Source organism: Leucopleurus acutus, assembly GCF_964270905.1.
Source record: "Leucopleurus acutus genome assembly, chromosome: 4".
Classification (NCBI taxonomy): Eukaryota; Metazoa; Chordata; class Mammalia; order Artiodactyla; family Delphinidae; genus Leucopleurus; species Leucopleurus acutus.
Window position 1 is genome coordinate 116,589,632 of NC_139146.1, and position 18,214 is coordinate 116,607,845.

Here is an 18,214-nt window from a genome sequence, read left to right on the forward strand (position 1 = left end):
GCTGGAGGAGGGCAGAGGGTCCATAGGAAGCAATCCAGCCACCGAGCCCCGGAGATGAGGGGTGATGGAGTGTGGGATGAGAAGACTCTCAGCCAACTGGGGATCCAAGGGCTTGCTTCCCAGGTGAGGTAAAGTCTGAGAGCTGCTCCCCCATGACAACAGCCCGACAGCATGACAGGAGGGGTGGCAGCATGCTGTGTTGGCCAGAGTCCTGAGACAGACTCTTGAACCTCCCAAAGCCTCAGAATGCCATGAGGGAGCAGCAGAAAGTTTCCTTTGCCCCTAAGAGGGCCACAAAAGTGGTTGAGAGAGAGCCAGAGTGCATGAGGGAGCCTGCAGGTTCCAAGTAGAGCATGTGAACTGATGACCACAGACAGAAAACAAACATTAGCAGCAGATGCCACCTTACAGAGACGAAGATCATGACTCAGGAGATCTCCCCTCCACCAAGTTCCTCACAGACATAGATGCCCCCCCTCTGCTGTGTAGAAAGAAGGGAAGGGGGAAATTCTGAGTTCACTGAGGACACCTCGCACTGACTAGATTAAGCTCAGATATCGGGTAACATGAGGCTCACGAGAAAGGTCGAGTTGTGTTATAAATTATGTTTTACGTTGCTGTAGGCCGGAATTTGTGGGCTGTGCAAAGTTGACCCACCACACTAGCTTCACAGGATTGTTTCAATATGACAAGGTGAGCCCAAGAGGGGGACAGTCCCATATACACCTCTCCAATTATCCGATGCTTGTTGTTGTTACTACAGCTCATGACTTCATTGCCCCGTGGCTTTCAGCTCCACTATTTACTAAACAGAAGGAGCAACACAATGTGGCCAAGTTTACTAAGCTTATTTTTACAGCAAGCAAGAATATACCAGTGCATTACCTCAGAATTAACATATTTCATTTTCCCACATATAAGTAATGTGACCAGTGCTTGTAATTCAGTCAACCCATCTGTAACACGAGATATTATCTCTAAGTTGATAAGACACATTGGTTCAAGATTTCCTTTATATAAAATGATTCAACAAGGCATTTTTCTCAAGCGCTACAGTCCAGACCAGTTTTGCTGCTTGCTTGTCAAATACAATTTGATTGTACTGGGTTAAAATAAACTCAGTCAACTACCTGTCTTCACCTCCTGCCAGGCACCCCATAAGGACATTGACTGTTTTTCCTTTAAAGTTACACCATTGGAAGCAAGAAAGTAATTGTCATTAATGTATTTATCATACTAAAGATTGCAACTACATATCTATGGTATGCTAAGTATTTTGCATAATTACTTAATTTAAACTTGAGAACTATCCCTATTTTATAAATTAGCAAACCGAGTCTCAGAGAGTTAAGTTACGATAAAGGCACAGAGTAAATGGCAATGCCTGTATTTCCGATCCAAGTGTGTCTGACTTCTTCCAACTCTACCACAATGTCTTGCTAATGAAAATATCTAAGCTTATGCACAGGGAGATCAGCTCAGTGCTTTGTGTCCACCTAGAGGGGTGAGATAGGGAGGGTGGGATGGAGACGCAAGAGGGAGGAGATATGGGGATGTACGTATACGTATAGCTGATTCACTTTGTTATACAGCAGAAACTAACACACAATTGTAAAGCAATTATACTCCAATAAAGATGTTAAAAAAAAGAAAAGAAAATATCTAAGCTTATCTGAAGCACTTTTAAAAATTCTTGTCAAGAAACTCGAGGTCTAGGATAACAAGTCATTCTACCACTCCTACCCTTCTCATCTCCTACCCACTCCACCACACACCCTTCCTCTACCACACACTCACATCCATTCCCTGAACCCACCTGCCTTCTTCCAAGCCTTCACAGAGCTGTTCCCTCTGCTTAGACTGTCCTACCTTTCGTCCCCATTTAAGAGAATTCCAACCCACCCTCTCCATTGGACAGTGACTTTGAAAGCTTTGCTCCCTCTCCCAGGGAGAATTAGCAGCCTCCGCTCCAACTTGTGCGATTAGTTTATCTTTCAATCATAGTGCACACCTGTCACTTGAGATTGGCACTTGTCTACATGTGCCTCTGTGACCACTACTAGAACATGAACTCCTAAAAGTCAGGGTCTGGAACCTATCTTTTTGCATACCTGTTAGTCCAAGCACGTAGGGAGCGCACAGTTGGAGTTCAGCCAGTACTTGTTGAATTCATGAATGAATCTCATTTTAAATCAAGGTCTATTATTTTACATGTCCTAGATTGAGAATGAATCCTACGTAAGTAAACACTGTGAAGTAACTGGCTCCTAAATGATTTTAAGGATGACTACGAAGAAAGACTTAACTTAACCAAAGCCAGTTTTTCCAGAGACTTTGCCCGATCTCGTCACAGTTTCAGCCCAGGTAACGGAGGGCCCCGCCTCCCTCCCTGCCAATCAATCGCTCCTCGCGCCTGCGCAGACACCGCCCCTCCAGGAGCCACGCCCCAGTCAGTGTCCCGAGACTGTCGCGGGCGGTTAGGTCCGGCGGGAACTTGTACTTCACTAGTTCGCCCACTATGACGATCGCCTACAGCTGCATTGCAAATGGCCGAGCGGTCCTAGCGGAGCTGACCCTAACCGGCGGCTCTTATCAGGTACCCCTGGGTCGTCACCTCGGCCTTCGCAGGCTCCACTTTTCGAGGGTGGCGCCCACTGGACCCGCCCCTCAGGATGGAGCGCCGAGGGGCTGCCCGGAGCGGGCTGTTGAGGCTTGAGGCCCCGCCCCCGCGTACGGCCTAGCCTGCGAGATGGTGAATCCCCGGCGTGAGCCACTAGCGCTCCCGGCCGGCCGAGCCGCAAGTGCGGCGCCCAGGGGTTAGGGTTGGTGCTGCACGCGACATACTTGAGATTTGCAGTCACGTTTAATTCCGGGGACCTTTAAAGATTTTATCTCCCCCGCGGAGAAATGGCCTGGAGTTCAACACACATTTATTGAACGTGTTTTAGTTGCAAAATCCCGGGGTAAAGGTGTAGGGGATGCAACAAGGAAGAGAAGACGGCGCCTGGAGCTGTCCCTTGATGAGCACATTGTCCTTTTATACCCAAGGGCTGCATTCGTTCTCCTCCAATGTAAAAAGTATTTCAATGGCGGGAGACGGAGATTGCTCCTGTAGCACTTAGGATGGGTGACTGCTTGCCAACCACAGAGGAGGTGCTTGGCTTAAAAGTATTACAAGAGTGAGCACTAGCCTGCCACAGGAAAAGGGAATGGGGACTCCATGCAGAGGGAACAGAATGGCGTGTTTGGGGGAACCGCAAGAACCTCAGTGTGGCTAGAGCACAGGATCGCAGTATATAGGAGCTAAAGCTGAGGTCAGAAAAGTGGACAGAGAATAGTTGATACAAGGTCCTATATTCAGTTTGTTCTCTTATCCAAGGGAAACCAGGGGGCGGTTAAAGATTTATAAATGGAGGAATAGCAAGATCTGATCCATTTACTGGAAATTTTGGTCTGGTTACAATACAGAAGGGGGATTGGAGGGAAGAGAACCAGTTTGGATGGTGGTGTTATAGTTTATCTAGGAGATCTAAAGTCCTGAGCTAAGGCAATGACAGTGAAGGAGAGGAGTGGGCAGATCCTAAAGAGACTTTGCAAACTAATCCTTAGGAGTTAATGACTGGCTGGATATGTAGGATAGGGAACAGGGCCATGCCTAGGATGATTCTTTTTGTTTTTTTTAATCTTTTTTCCCCAGCTTTATTGAGATACAATTGGCATATAACATTTTGTAAGTTTAAGGTGTACAATGTGAAGATTTGTCAAATTTTTTTCTTAGGTGGCATTAAACAAGATGGAAACTACAGATGGAGGCAGGATTCTGGGGGAAGAAGTCAGAGGAAATGCAAGGGCGGAAAGTACAATTTGGGACAGGTTGAATTTTGTTGCCCATTGGAAATAGCCAATCTGTTTGTGTGTTTATTCCTCCATCTTATTCCCAAAATATTTAAGTCATTAAAAGTTCCAATAGGTAGCAGTCAGAGGGTCAGGGCTAACAGTTAAAGATGGTAGAAGTGGGTAAGAGTGCCCAAGTGAGAAGAAAGGAGTACCAAAAGGCAGAACACTGTTAAGAATAGAATAGAGAGGCTGGTCACCAAATGAGAGCAGTGGTATTCTGAAAGCTGAGAGAAGAAAATTACAAGAATGTCTCATGACACAGAGAAGTTGAACAAGATCCAAGAGGTGTTCATTGGACTGACAATTAGGAAATGTTAAGTGATCCTACTGATAGTGGTAGAGGTAGAGGCAGAAGAAGCCAGATGGCTTTAGGCCAAGTGAACGGAGACCAGGAAGTAGAGAGAGTGAAGTTAGACTGTTCTTTCAAGAATTTAGAAGGGGAATGAGAGAAGGTGAAAGCTAGAAGAAGTATGGTCCAGGAAAGGGCCTCATTTTTTAATACAGGGAAAACCTTCACCTGAATATAGGCTAATGGAGAGGAAAAGAGGTTGAAGATATAAGGGGCAGTGATTATTGGTTAGAGCAAGACCTGAAGGAGCACAAAGGGATGGATCCAATGTGGCAGTAGAGATGTGAGCCTTGGTTTAGAGGAATGCTGTCTTGGGGAAAGGAGGAGGTATGGATATAGACATGGAATTTAGTCTCCTTCTGAGGCTCTCCTCTGTGCCAGTCCCTTGAATGCCATGTTCTTCAGGGTTCTAACTTTAGTCCTCTTTTAACTTGACACATTTGTTCACACAAATGGACACCTTTATTTTGATCACTGCCAAATCTGCTTTCAAGGTAATCTCCTTCCATGAGTAGATTGCCTAATAGAAGAAGTTCAAGCATATCATGTCCAGCACTAAATTAATTCTTTCCTAGCGGATTCCTCCTCGTGTATTTCTAATCTTGCCGCATAGCTCTACTAAGCCATTCATGCTGGAAACTGGGAGTCATCTTTCATTTTTCCCTCTTCTGCACCCTCAAATGTGTTCTTTGCCACCAAGTTTTATCAGTTCCATCTCCTGAGTACATCTTGAATCCATCTCCTTGTTTCTGAACCACATCTTCATCAAGGCCCTTGTTACTTCTCACCAGGGTTATTGAAGATGCCTCCTAACTCATCTCCCAGACCTTAGCCTTGTCCCTCTCAAAACCAGCCTCCACACTGCTGCTCAGAGGATTGTTCCTAAAAGCAAATATGATCCTGTCACTCCCCTGCTTAAAATCATTGGATGGCACCTGATTACTTGCATTGTAAAGTTCATAGTCCTTAGCCTGGCATTCACAGCCCTCCCTGGTAGGGCTTTTCCATGATTACCTCCTTCTCTTCCCCAGCTGTCCCTGTGCTCCAGCCATCCTGAACTTCATGCTGCTCTCCAGTCTCACCAATCTCCTGTTCCCTCTCCCCAGAACCCACTTGTCTTCATTTTTTAGCAGTGTCACCTCTTCTGTGCTCTGAGATGTTTCTCAATTCCTCCTTGAAGCCTTCTCTATGCCCAGGCTAATTTACATCCCTTTACCAACTACTTGCCAGGTTGAACTGGAATCTTCTTTTACTTATCTGTCTCTGCCATCGGACTCCTTCAGGACAGGGACTGTCTTCAACTCTGTCCTTACAGTGGACAATGCCTGGACATAGTATGTTCTCAATAACTACTTCATTAATTATGAAGGGAGAGAGTCAGAAGGTTGAAGGAGTTTATAAGCCCATTGGCCTCTCTTTATGAAGCATGCAAGGAAGTAAGAAAGTGGAAGGTGGTGGAGCAGTATGCAGTTGGGGGACAGGATTAAAGGTCTGGAATGACTGCTGTGTGGAAGGCTGACCAGGGAGAAGGAGCTTTAAGGCACAGTTCTATCATATCTTCCTTCAGTGCTAAATATTAATGTCACAAATATTTTATACTCATTAGAAAATATTAGTATCTACCAAAGCTTAATCATGAAATCAAATGGAACTGGACAGGACTGCAGAGATCATCTTACCCAATCCTTTCATTCTTCACACAAGGAAACAGACCCAGACAACTCATTTTCTTAGGTTGTGCAGCACTTCAACTCCAGAAATGGCACTACAGTCCAGTGTGTCAATTATTTTACTGCCTCATGTTGCCATTTGCTTTGTTTCACATGTTTCTGTGATTTCATAGTTTATATACTCTAAAAGGGACACTTTGGGAAGGGTAGGGGAATATGTTCCAGTGATGAGAATAGAGTAACTGAAAGATTATGTTTTCTCTTAATTCCCTTAATGTTTCTTAGGAAATCGTTTCCTAGAGAATATTGACTGGATTTTTCTGGTAATACCAAGAATTTCAAGTTTTACTCTCTACCATTAATAACAAGCTTTTCTCTCCCAAAAAGTTTTTATTTCAAGTGTCATTTTTTGAAAATGAAAAGTTAATCAGGAGTGTGGCTATTCAAGTCTTCTTAGGTAACTTTCAGGTTCCTTTCACACTTCTAAAGTCAATTAGTGGGATTCCATATAATTAACTGTATTTAAGGTATTATGGATAATCATAATACCTTGCAAATTTTCTCCCAAAGAATGAGCCTTATAAGAAACAAGTAGGGACTTCCCTGGTGGTGCAGTGGTTAAGACTTCTCCTGCCAATGCAGGGGACACGGGTTCAATCCCTGGTCCGGGAAGATCCCACATGCCGCGGAGCAACTAAGCCCATGCGCCACAACTGCTGAGCCTGTGCTCTAGAGCCTGCAAACCACAACTACTGAGCCCATGTGCCTGGAGCCTACGCGCCGCAACTGCTGAAGCCCGTGCACTGTAGGGCCCGCGTGCTGCAACTACTAAGCCTACGTGCTGCAACTACTGAAGGCTGCATGCCTAGAGCCCATGCTCTGCAACAAGAGAAGCCACCGCAACAAGAAGCCCACGCACCACAACGAAGAGTTACCTCCCACTCGCCGCAACTAGAGAAAGCCCACGCGCAGCAACGAAGACCCAATGCAGCCAAACAAACAAAAAAAAAGAAATAAGTAGAAGGGATCTTAGCAATTATTTGTTTAATAGAAAGATGTCAGTGAATAATAACGAGTAAAAATTTTATCTTAATCTAAAAAAAAGAAGACTGCATAGGTTATTCAAAGACTAAAAGCTGAATACTTTTAATCCATTAACATTTTATGTATAGCTTCGTAGAAGTCACTGAAAAGATATTTGATTAGATAGTCAAATATCTTCCCAGCCATATTAATAATGTGCTGTGAAAAGGACTAATTAGTGCAACTTATATTTGCACACTTATATGTATATACACAAAGTATATGTATATGTAATTTTAATATTTTCCTTCATATTCATATGAACATTTCATGATAACTTGCCTCTTACCATGCATTATGAATAACCACCCATTAGTTCTCCTAGTAAACAGTTGTTCCTTAATAAACTAAACAGAACATTGGTAAATTAAGCAGATGAGTAATAAAAGACACTACAATCTTCTACAAAGTAAATGCTGACAATTTATTTTTAGGAAGCAGCGGCAACAGTGCTCAAACTAGTGCTTCTTAGAGCTGAACCAAAGACCATAATTCAAATGGGAAGGTAAGGTATATTCTAATAAAGGTCTATTTTTTAATCATTACCAGCTGATAATTACAGTGATAATGACATGGGGAAAAATATTTCTTATACAGACTCTTGACTGAACTCTCAGAAAGGAGAACTTCTATATGTAAAAGTATAAAATCATGAATGAGAATGATGAACATTAAATTCAAGATAGTGGTTATCTCTGCAAAAGAGAAGGGAGGAGAAATTGAGGAAGGGTATACAGGGGACATTAATTGTATCTGTAACATTTTGACTGAATGGTAGGTCTACAAGTGTTCCTGTTATCTTATTCTCCATACCTTTTTAGTTATTCCCAAAATACTTCATTAATAAAAAAGGAAACTTCCACTTGAAAATATCTTTAATAACATCACTCTGCTTTACTTGGCACATCACATGGTATGGATTAAACTATGTAATGTCCCAAGTAAATATTTTGCTGGTAAAACAGGTGGGGAATAAGAGAGATCTATTATTTTTAGACTCATCATTGTCCTTTTAAGAGGAGGTGTGTTTTAACCTTTATATTGTAAAATAAAACAAAATACAAAAGCCACATCAAGCAAATGTATAGTTTTATGAAGTTTCTCAAAGGACCTCCCCCAACCAACTGCAACTACCATCTAAGCCAAAAAATAGAACACTGCCAGGTATCCCCAAAACTCGCTACCATGTATCCTGCCCCATTCACAGTTTCCTCCCTCCCCCCCAAATCAACCACCATTCCAAATTCTGTAGCAGTCACTTACCCTGTTTCTTCATTGCCTCAGCACCTAAATAAGCATCCTCAGGCACAAGAGCCCAGTTCTGCCCATTTTTAAATTTGGTGTCTTTTAAGTCTCTCTAATCCACATATTCCCCCTCCACCCCTTTTCTTTCCTTACAATTTATTGTTGAAGAACCTATAGAGTTTCGCTCAGTCTGGTTTTGCTGATTGCATATTCAAAATGCAGTTCACCATGGTCCAAGCAGCTGGATCCAGTGGCCTAATCCCTTTGGCAAGACTGCAGGTGTTTCTTCATCAGACGGTATATAATACCTGCTTATATCTCCTTTTGGCATGCTAGTAGCCATTGATATTCATTGCCTACACCCTAGAGCCATTAATTTATTGGGGGTTGCATAATGGTGATATTCTAGTTTTGTTTTCATTTGTTAGCTGGAATGTTATCAAAAAGAGATTCTTTCCTCCTCTACTCTTGGCTTACCTATATTGAACATTCTAGTTTGAATCTTTTGAGGACCTCTTCCCTGAACTCCAGACTTGTATATCCAGCTGCTCATTCCACATATCTGTTGGATGTCTGATGGGCATCTCAAACTTCTGTCCAAAGCCACGCCTCCTGCAGTCTTCCACATACCACCTTTCCAGTTCCTCAGGCCTAAAACCTTCGGGATCCTTGACTTTGGTCTCTTTTACTTCCAAACCCAGCCCATCAGCAAATCCTGTTGTCTTTACCTTCCAAACATATTCAGAATCTGACAACCTCTGCCACCATCTCTTGCTTGGGTGACTTGATATAAAGTTAAGTTCTTTTTTTTATTATTTTGTTTTTTATTTTTAAGGATTGCACTCTTTAAAGTTTGATTTAATAACATTTTATAATTATGTAAAACATTTATATGGCTCCAAAGTCAAATCTACAAAATGAGTTTCCTTCACAAAGTCTAATTTTCATTGCTTTCTTCACACTACTCTCTCTCCCTCTATGTAGGTAACCATTTCGAATAAGTTCTTAGTTTATCATTTTCCTTTTTTTTTTTCTATAAGAGACACATACATATATTTGTACTTCCCTTATGTTAGGAAATGAGACTGATACATAAATTGCAGTACATCATACACACTTTTCTCCATCTTGCATTTGTCAGTTAACAATATATCCTAGTCATCAGGTATTCAAGATTTTTAATATTTAAGGATGGTTTCTGACTGTTACCAATAACACACTAAGCATAAATTTAAAATCACATCCAGTATCAATTTAGATCACATATATAACTTTTGGAGAGATGACAGAATTAGCAACTCTTTTCCTGTGAAGAGTCCTCCCTATTTAAAAATAAAAATATTTTCCTAGTGGATATTATGCATGTCAATTAATATCATCATTAAAAATATTTGTAGCATATTGTATTCATGATATGATATCAAGGATTTATATTGAAGGGGCACATATCTTAAGTTTTCTGCCCCTGGGATTATCTTTTCTACCTATTTTTGAGATGCCTCATTCTCATATCTATCCAGTTTAGCATTTGAACAGGCCTGTTGCCTGTTAACCATTTGGATATAGAGTGCTCAAAAATGACTAGATTAAAGCCTAGGCACCAAGCAACTATTTTGGTTGCCATATTCCTAAATTTTCTGGATTGTTGGGTAGTAAAGATGGAAGCACTTTCCAATAGTCTTCTAGCCTCCTAATAAGTGAGTCTGAGAAGGCACAAAAGGTCTAGAAGTTGGAGTGGTCAGGAAAAGCTACACTGGATTACTATAGGGGAGTTTAATTCCCCCTCCCAGACTCATCCTGTTCTCTAGAATATTTGGTCTTGGGAATTTACAACTTTCAAATTCTAATCTATCATAATAGAAAGCCAAGAAGTGCCAAAATTAAATATGTCTACCTAAAAATATAAGGATAGTAAAAATCAGTGAACATAGCATTTTCTCTTTGATCAGAATCTAGATTCAGTCTTGGAATGAGAGTGACTTCCATCAAAGGCATGTGAAATATATATGATTAGATTATTAGAATTTTCTCTATTGTAATTTATTTTTATTGATGCAATTTTAAATGCATATTCACATTTTAGAGAGTTTTTATTTAACATAGTTTAATTTTTCAAAGGTATGAAAGATTTCTAATTATTCTGATTATAAAAAGTTATCTACATAGTTTTTATACTACTAATGAGAGCTTGAAAACGAAATTAAATTCTCTGTATCAGTACTTAATTTAATATTATCATGTAACTGAATGTATTCTTTTCAAAGCTTTGTCTACCATACTCTCTTTATTGACGGAATCACTTACCTATGTGCCTCAGACAATGCCTTAGATACTGTAACACCATCTGCATTTCTTAAAAATGTAAGTAATTTCTTTTACTGCTTTGACTTTTTCAGTTATTGAAATTATGAGGTCTGTTTTATAGTTTATTGGTAATAATGTCCCTAACCAAAAGCAGATCTGTCTATATAGCAGAGCCATTAGTGACCTTCAGAGATTTCTTACCTTCATCCCTCATCTGTGTTCTGCTTCTACAATTCCCCTAACTCTTAAGCAAGATCTACAAAGATGATTAACCCAGATCACCTTTGGAATCTCTCATATTTATTTTGTTCTTTAAAAATAAGAAAAATTAAGCTTTACTAATATTTAATATACCTTCTCAATAGCATATGTATTTAATTTTCAAATAATTATAGATAAGACACTTTTGGCAGAAAATATGGATCAATTATGAGTTAAATGAAAAAAAATTTTTTTAAATCAAGATATACTACTTTTAGAGAACGTTTTACCTGAAAGTTGCCAACAAATATGAAATATGATAGAGTACTTATGTGTATGTACATATACAGATACATGAGATTTTATAAATTTCTTAAAGGCTAGTTAACCTTCTCAATAGATATCATCTACTGCTGACTATCACCCAGTGTCTAACTTCCAACTAGAATAAGACTGTGAAAGGCAGTCTCAGAGACAGACTAGGGCTAAACCATTATTCTGGTAATTTTATGATCCAAATAGTATGTTTTTTTCTTATTTTAAAAAGTTAATAATACTAATCTTCAATTTTATTCACAAATATATAATTTAGGAAAAATATTTTAACAAAAAATATTAATGGAAAAATCGGTCAGCTGTACTATAGTTATTAATAGTTATTCTCCAGTCACATTATGCATATATTTCATTTGTTTAGTGTACCAACTTGTTTTAACACAACTCAAACTGTAACCATATATAGAATCAAGGATTATAAGGCCTAATATTGTAATTCACTCTACATTTATGCCTAGACAATTGTTAGCATCTACATGATAAGCACTGTTAGCCATTTAACTGACTATACTCTAATTTTTTTTCCCTCTCTGCCATTATGGAAAAACATCCAACTTTTCCAACTTTCCAAAACCAGACTGCATGATTTTTACCACTGCTTTTTGGGTGATACAACGTTAAGTACAAACAATTGTCAGAATTCCTTCTTAAAGCTTTGAAATATCATATAACAACCCTGTAGGGTTTGGAAGATAGTCTCATGACATTTAGTTGGGATTGTTTTGTTATCATTGAATGGATTTTGAGGGTAAGAGCAGGAGGGGAAAATGAAAAGAACTTACTTAGAGAATATCAGTGACTCCTATCCTTCCTTGTCTGCCAGAGGTGAACATCTGCAAGTCCCCTCAAGTCTTCAGAAATACCAATACCAAAGAATCAAGGTAGCACCTGCAATCTCACGATACGAGATATGAGATATGAGCACACTTTTCATTAATACTGCATCTTTAAAATAGAAAAGATACCCTGCCACCAAAATTCTAGAACTGTTCTGGTTTCTTTTATTGAAAGTTTCTGCCAGACTTTGCTTCAAATAAACACTTACTATGTAATTCTCCAGTTGAAATTATCTATATAATTTAAATATTTCCATTAATTTCCCCAGGTTAGTGAGACTTTTCTGAGAAATCCTTTGATGTCACAAGAACATTTTTCTCCATCAAATGCAGTTGCTACAGATTTTCAACAAGTATTAGGAAAGTATATGGTATGTAACCTCCAAGTGTGGTCCTAAACATTGTCAGTATTACATCTGACAAATCAGTTAGGAATTATGAGTTAAGAGCTGTTAAGGTGAATGAGAACTAAGAACTTCTATCTCTATATAATGATAAGGAATGATATCCATGAAATATTGATAAATATTGAATAAAGCAAGACAGAGAAAATATATATGGTATACTGTTATTTACTTACCATCCTTGTATGCAACCATTTAAGAAAGAGGGAATAAATACAAATATGTTTGCTTATAGCAAAAAAAGGGGGGGATGGGGGGACAAAGGAAGGATAAACCAAAAACATTTCGGTGGTTGCCTGTGTATGGATGGGGACAGGAATAGAAACTAGACCTCTCTGAATGAAACTTGTCTTGCAAATTCAACTTGGAACCATGTAAATACTTTACACAATTTTAAAAATTATAATAATCATAATCACTGTGTAAATATTTTACACAAATATTAAATTAAATATTTTTAAAGTAGTCCCTCAGCAGAAATTAACATTGTAAATCAACTATACTTCAATAAATTTTTTTTAAAAGAGTAGTCCCTTTTAAGTGAAATAAGACAGTCACAAGAGGACAAATACTGTGTGATTCCACTTATATGAGGTACATAGAGTGGTCAGATTTATAGAGACAGAAAGTAGCAAGGTGGTTGCCAGAGCCTGGGAGGAAGGGAGGAGGAGAAGTTATTGTTTAATGGGTACAGAGTTTCAGTTTGGGAAAATAAAAAGGTTCTGGAGATAGATGGTGGTGATATACTTAATGTGAACATACTTAATGCCACTGAACTATACAGCTAAAAATGGTTAAAATTGTACATTTTATGATATGTATGTTTTACCATAATAAAGTTTTTTTTTCTTTTATTGAAGTACAGTTGCTGTACAATATAAGTTACAGGTGTACAATATAGTGATTCACAATTTTTATAGTTATAACTTATAGTTATTATAAAATATTGGCTATATTCTGTATGTTTTACAATATATCCTTGTAGATTTTTTTTTTTTTTTTTTTTTTTTTGCTGTACGCGGGCCTCTCACTGCTGTGGCCTCTCCCGTTGCGGAGCACAGGCTCCGGACACGCAGGCTCAGCGGCCATGGCTCACGGGCCCAGCCGCTCCGCGGCATGTGGGATCTTCCCGGACCGGGGCACGAACCCGCGTCCCCTGCATCGGCAGGCGGACTCTCAACCACTGCGCCACCAGGGAAGCCCCCTTGTAGCTTATTTTTTTCCTAATAGTTTGTACCTCTTAATCCCCTACACCTACCTCACCCCCCTCCCCTTTCCTGACCCCACTGGTAACCACTAGTTTGTTCTCTATATCTGTCAGTCTGCTTCTTTTTTGTTATATGCCTTAGTTTGTTGTATTTATTAAATTCCACATGTAAGTGATATCATACAGGATTTGTCTTTCTCTGTCTGACTTATTTCACTTAGCATAATGCCCTCCAAGTCCATCCATGCTGCTGCAAATGGCAATATTTCATTGTTTTTTACAGCTTAGTAGTATTCCATTGTATATATGTATACCACATCTTCTTTTTGTTTTGTTTTTTTGTTTTGTTTTTTTGTTTTTACCACATCTTCTTAATCCATTCATCTGTTGATGGACACTTAGGTGGCTTCCGTATCTTGGCTATTGTAAATAATGCTGCTATGAACATTGGGGTGCATGTATCTTTTCAAATTAGTGTTTTTGGGTTTTTTTCGGATATATACCAGGGAGTAGAATTGCTGGGTCATATGGTAGTTCTATTTTTATTTTTTTGAGGAAGCTCCGTACTGTTTTCCACAGTGGTTGTACCAATTTACATTCCCATCGTCAGTGTATAAGGGACAAACCAAATATTTGATGATACTAAGGAATTTTTTTAGATGTGATCATGGTGTTGTGGTTTTGTTTTTTAAGAAAAACAAGGCCATATCTTTTAGAGATACAGATTGAAGCATTTACAGATTAAAATAATAGACTGTCTAGGATTTGCTTTAAAATAATACATTTGGGGAAGGAGTAATCAGTAGTAGTACAGATGAAATAAGATTGGCCATGTGTTGATAACTGCTGAAAGTAGGTGATGGGTACACTAAACAATTCACTCTGCTTCTGTATATGTTTGAACTTTTCCATAATAAAATATTTTAAGTATACCTGCATTAGTTTTCTATTTATGGTAACAAATTTGTATGGTGGGCTTCCCTGGTGGCGCAGTGGTTGAGAATCTGCCTGCCAATGCAGGGGACACGGGTTCGAGCCCTGCTCTGGGAAGAGCCCACATGCCGCGGAGCAACTAGGCCCGTGAGCCACAACTACTGAGCCTGCGCGTCTGGAGCCTGTGCTCTGCAACAAGAGAGGCCGCGATAGTGAGAAGCCCGCGCACCGCGATGAAGAGTGGCCCACGCTTGCTGCAACTAGAGAAAGCCCTCGCACAGAAACGAAGACCCAGCACAGCCAAAAATAAATAAATAAATAAATAAATAATTTGTATGGTAACAAATTACCACAAATCAGCAGCCTAAAACAACACACATTTTATTATCTCACAGTTTTTATGAGTCAGGAAGCAAGGCATGGTTTAACTGGGTTTTCTGCTCAGGGTCTCACAAGGCTTCAGTGAGTGTGTCAGCCAGACTATGTTCTCATCTGGAAGCTCTGGGGAAGAATCTGCTTCCAGCCTCATTCAGATTGTTGCAGAATTTATTTCCTAAGAGCTGTGCGAGGGATGCAGCTTTTTGCTGGCTGTTGGCTGGAGGACACCCTCGGTCCTAAAGACTGATAGCAGTTCTTTGCCACGAGGGCATCCTCAGCACAGCTGCTTGCTTTTTCAAGGCCAGCAGAGGAATCTCTCACTCCAGTCTGCTAAATATTATATAATATGATGTAATCACAGGAGTGACCTCCATCACCTTTGCTTCCATTGGTTAGGGGCAGATCACACTGAAGGGGAGGGAATTTTATAAAGATGTGACTCAGTGGGGGTCCCCACAGGGTGAGTCCACCACAATGCCTGAAGAAGTAACTAAGGATAGATATATTAAATTTGTATATTCTCTTATGGAGAATTCTGCAATATTCAACACAGCTAAAATATATAATTAACATAGCTCCCTGAAAACCCTGCGAAAATATGCACATTTTAAGCAGTTAACACATCTGACATCAAAGAAATTTGTTTAACATGTATAAACTAACCTGGTGAGCTTCAAATCTGTAGAAAATTTTATAAAAGGTGTTGACTTTTTTATACTATGATTAGAAAAATGCACACAGCAAAAAAAAAAAGTAGTTTTGAGAGAGTTTTAAATATATTTATACATATAAATGTACCAAATGCCATTGAATGGACTATGAATACATTATCTTAACAAAACTTAGATGAGTCTCTTAATCTTAAAAGATTAAGCATTTTTTAAAAGGAGAGAAAAAGAGAAAAGGAATAAAAAGAAAAATCAAAGATTCACCATTTATCTTAACTTAATTATGTCTTTTTTAAATTAATTTTTATTGGAGTGTAGTTGCTTTACAGTGTTGTGTTAGTTTCTGCTGTACAGCAAAGTGAATCAGTTATACATATACATATATATATATATCCACTTATTTGGATTTCCTTCCCATTTAGGTCACCACGGAGCACTGAGTAGAGTTCCCTGTGCTATATCTTAACTTGATTATGTCTTAATAAAAAATTTTAACCCATGAGCCATAGAAGCATCCACTAAACATTTCTTAACACAAGACACCAAAACCTTATTTCCAAATAAGGTCACATTCACAAGTATCCAGAATTAGGACTTAAAAGAATCTTTTTGGGGAGACACATTTCAACTAGGAATTCCCTCTTTTCTACATTCCAACCAGTGAGCTCCTCACAGAACATTAATTGTAAGTTGCATGGTCCAGTGACCTAGATCAGAGTTCTGTTTAAGGTGGATTTGATCACTTGCCAAAGAGCAGGGGATTTTAATATCATTTTTATATTTAAAAATAATGCTCATTAATAAAGTGGGATAATACAAAAGTATAAAAAGTGAAATATAAATATCTCCTACAATCTCAATCAAACCCCCCTGAGGTGAACACTCTTAACAGTTTGGTGTGTAAGCTTCCAGAATTTATATATATATATATTTATTTATTTATTTATTTATTTTTATATATTTATTTATTTATTTATTTATTTATATTCACACAACTGGGATCATTAGTACAATGGGTAAAGGCTTAATCTCTAGAGCTTCTTAGTCTGAATCCTTGTTTTGCCTCTAGCTGTGTAACATTGGGCAATATATTAACTTTCTCAGTCTGAGTTTTCTTATTTAGAAAATAAAAGATGAAAAGAGTAGTACTTTATATAATGGTTTGGGAATTAAATGAACTATACGTGTGAAGTGCTTAAAACAGTGCCTGCCACATACTAAGTGCTTGATAAGTTATTATTTAATACTCTTCTGCAGCTGCAGCTTACTTTTTAAATATAACACTATATCTTAGAGATCATTTTTTATTGAAGTATAGTTGATTTACAATGCCATGTTAGTTTCAGGTGTACAGCACAGTGATTCAGTTATATATATATATTCTCTTTCAGATTCTTTTCCCTTACAGGTTATTACAAAGTATTGAGTACTCTGAGTATCATTAAATATAGTTGACTGTAGTTCCCTGTGCTATACAGTAGGTCTTTGTTGATTATCTATTTTACAAGTAGTAGTGTATACATGTTAATCCCAAACTCTTAATTTATCCCTCCCCACACTGTCCCCCTTGGTAACCATAAGTTTGTTTTCTATGTCTGTGAGTCTCTTTCTGTTTTGCAAATGAGTTCATTTGTGTCTTTTTTTTTTTTAGATTGCACATATAAGAAATATCATATGATATTTGTCTTTGTCTGGCTTACTTCACTTAGTATGATAATCTCTAGATCTATCCATATTGCTGTAAATGGCATTATTTCATTCTTTTTTATGGCTGAGTAATATTCCATTGTATATATATATACCACACCTTCTTTATCCATTCCTCTGTCGATGGACATTTAGGTTGCTCCTGTGTCTTGGCTGTTGTAAATAGTGCTGCAGTAAACATTGGGGTGCATGTATCTTTTCAAATTACAGTTTTCTCCAGATGTAGAGGTCATTTTTAATATGGATAGAGTTGAAGACAAAAATAGCAACAAAGAACAAGAGCAATGAATAGAAAATGGTAACAAATATGGTAGATATTAATCTAGCTATATCAATAATCACTTTAAAAGTTAATGGCCTAGGACTTCCCTGGTGGTGCACTGGCTAAGAATCTGCCTGCCAATGCAGGGGGCATGGGTTCAAGCCCTGGTCCAGGAGGATCCCACATGCCGTGGAGCAACTAAGGCCATGTGCCACAACTACTGAGCCTGTGCTCTAGAGCCCACGAGCCACAACTACTGAGCCCACGCGTTGCAGCTACTGAAGTCCGCACACCTAGAGCCTGTGCTCTGCAATAAAGAGAAGCCACCACAATGAGAAGCCCGCGCACCACAAGGAAGAGTAGCCCCTGCTCACCGCAACTAGAGGAAGCCCGCACGCAGCAACGAAGACCCAACTCAGCCAAAAATAAATTAATTAATTAATTAATTAATTATAATAAAATTAAAAAGTTAATGGTCTAAATACACCAATTAAAAGAGATTGTCAAACTGGATCAAGAAGCTGTCATGAGAATGAGAAGACAAGCCGCAGACTGGGAGAAAATACTTGCAAAAGGCAAATCTGATAAGGACTATAACCCAAAATATACAAAGTACTCTTAAAACTCAACGATAAGAAAACAAACAACCCAATTTTTTAAATGGGCCAAATATTTGAATAGATACCTCACCAAAGAAGATATACAGATGGCAAATAAGCATATGAAAAGGCTCA

General features: G+C 38.7%; 1 protein-coding gene across 1 annotated transcript in view; it reads left to right on the forward strand.

The window, feature by feature from the left end:
- Window positions 1–2,506: 2,506 nt before the first annotated feature.
- Window positions 2,507–18,214, forward strand: part of LOC309961005 (uncharacterized protein) — a gene marked incomplete at its 3' end in the record, with an annotated part of 31,277 nt that continues 15,569 nt past the window's right edge. Inside the window, exons 1-4 of the mRNA XM_082838022.1 lie at window positions 2,507–2,596; window positions 7,434–7,504; window positions 10,509–10,605; window positions 12,191–12,292. Coding sequence (XP_082694148.1) covers window positions 2,519–2,596; window positions 7,434–7,504; window positions 10,509–10,605; window positions 12,191–12,292 — 348 coding nt within the window. The 5' untranslated portion in view covers window positions 2,507–2,518. The remainder of the gene's footprint in view (window positions 2,597–7,433; window positions 7,505–10,508; window positions 10,606–12,190; window positions 12,293–18,214) is intronic.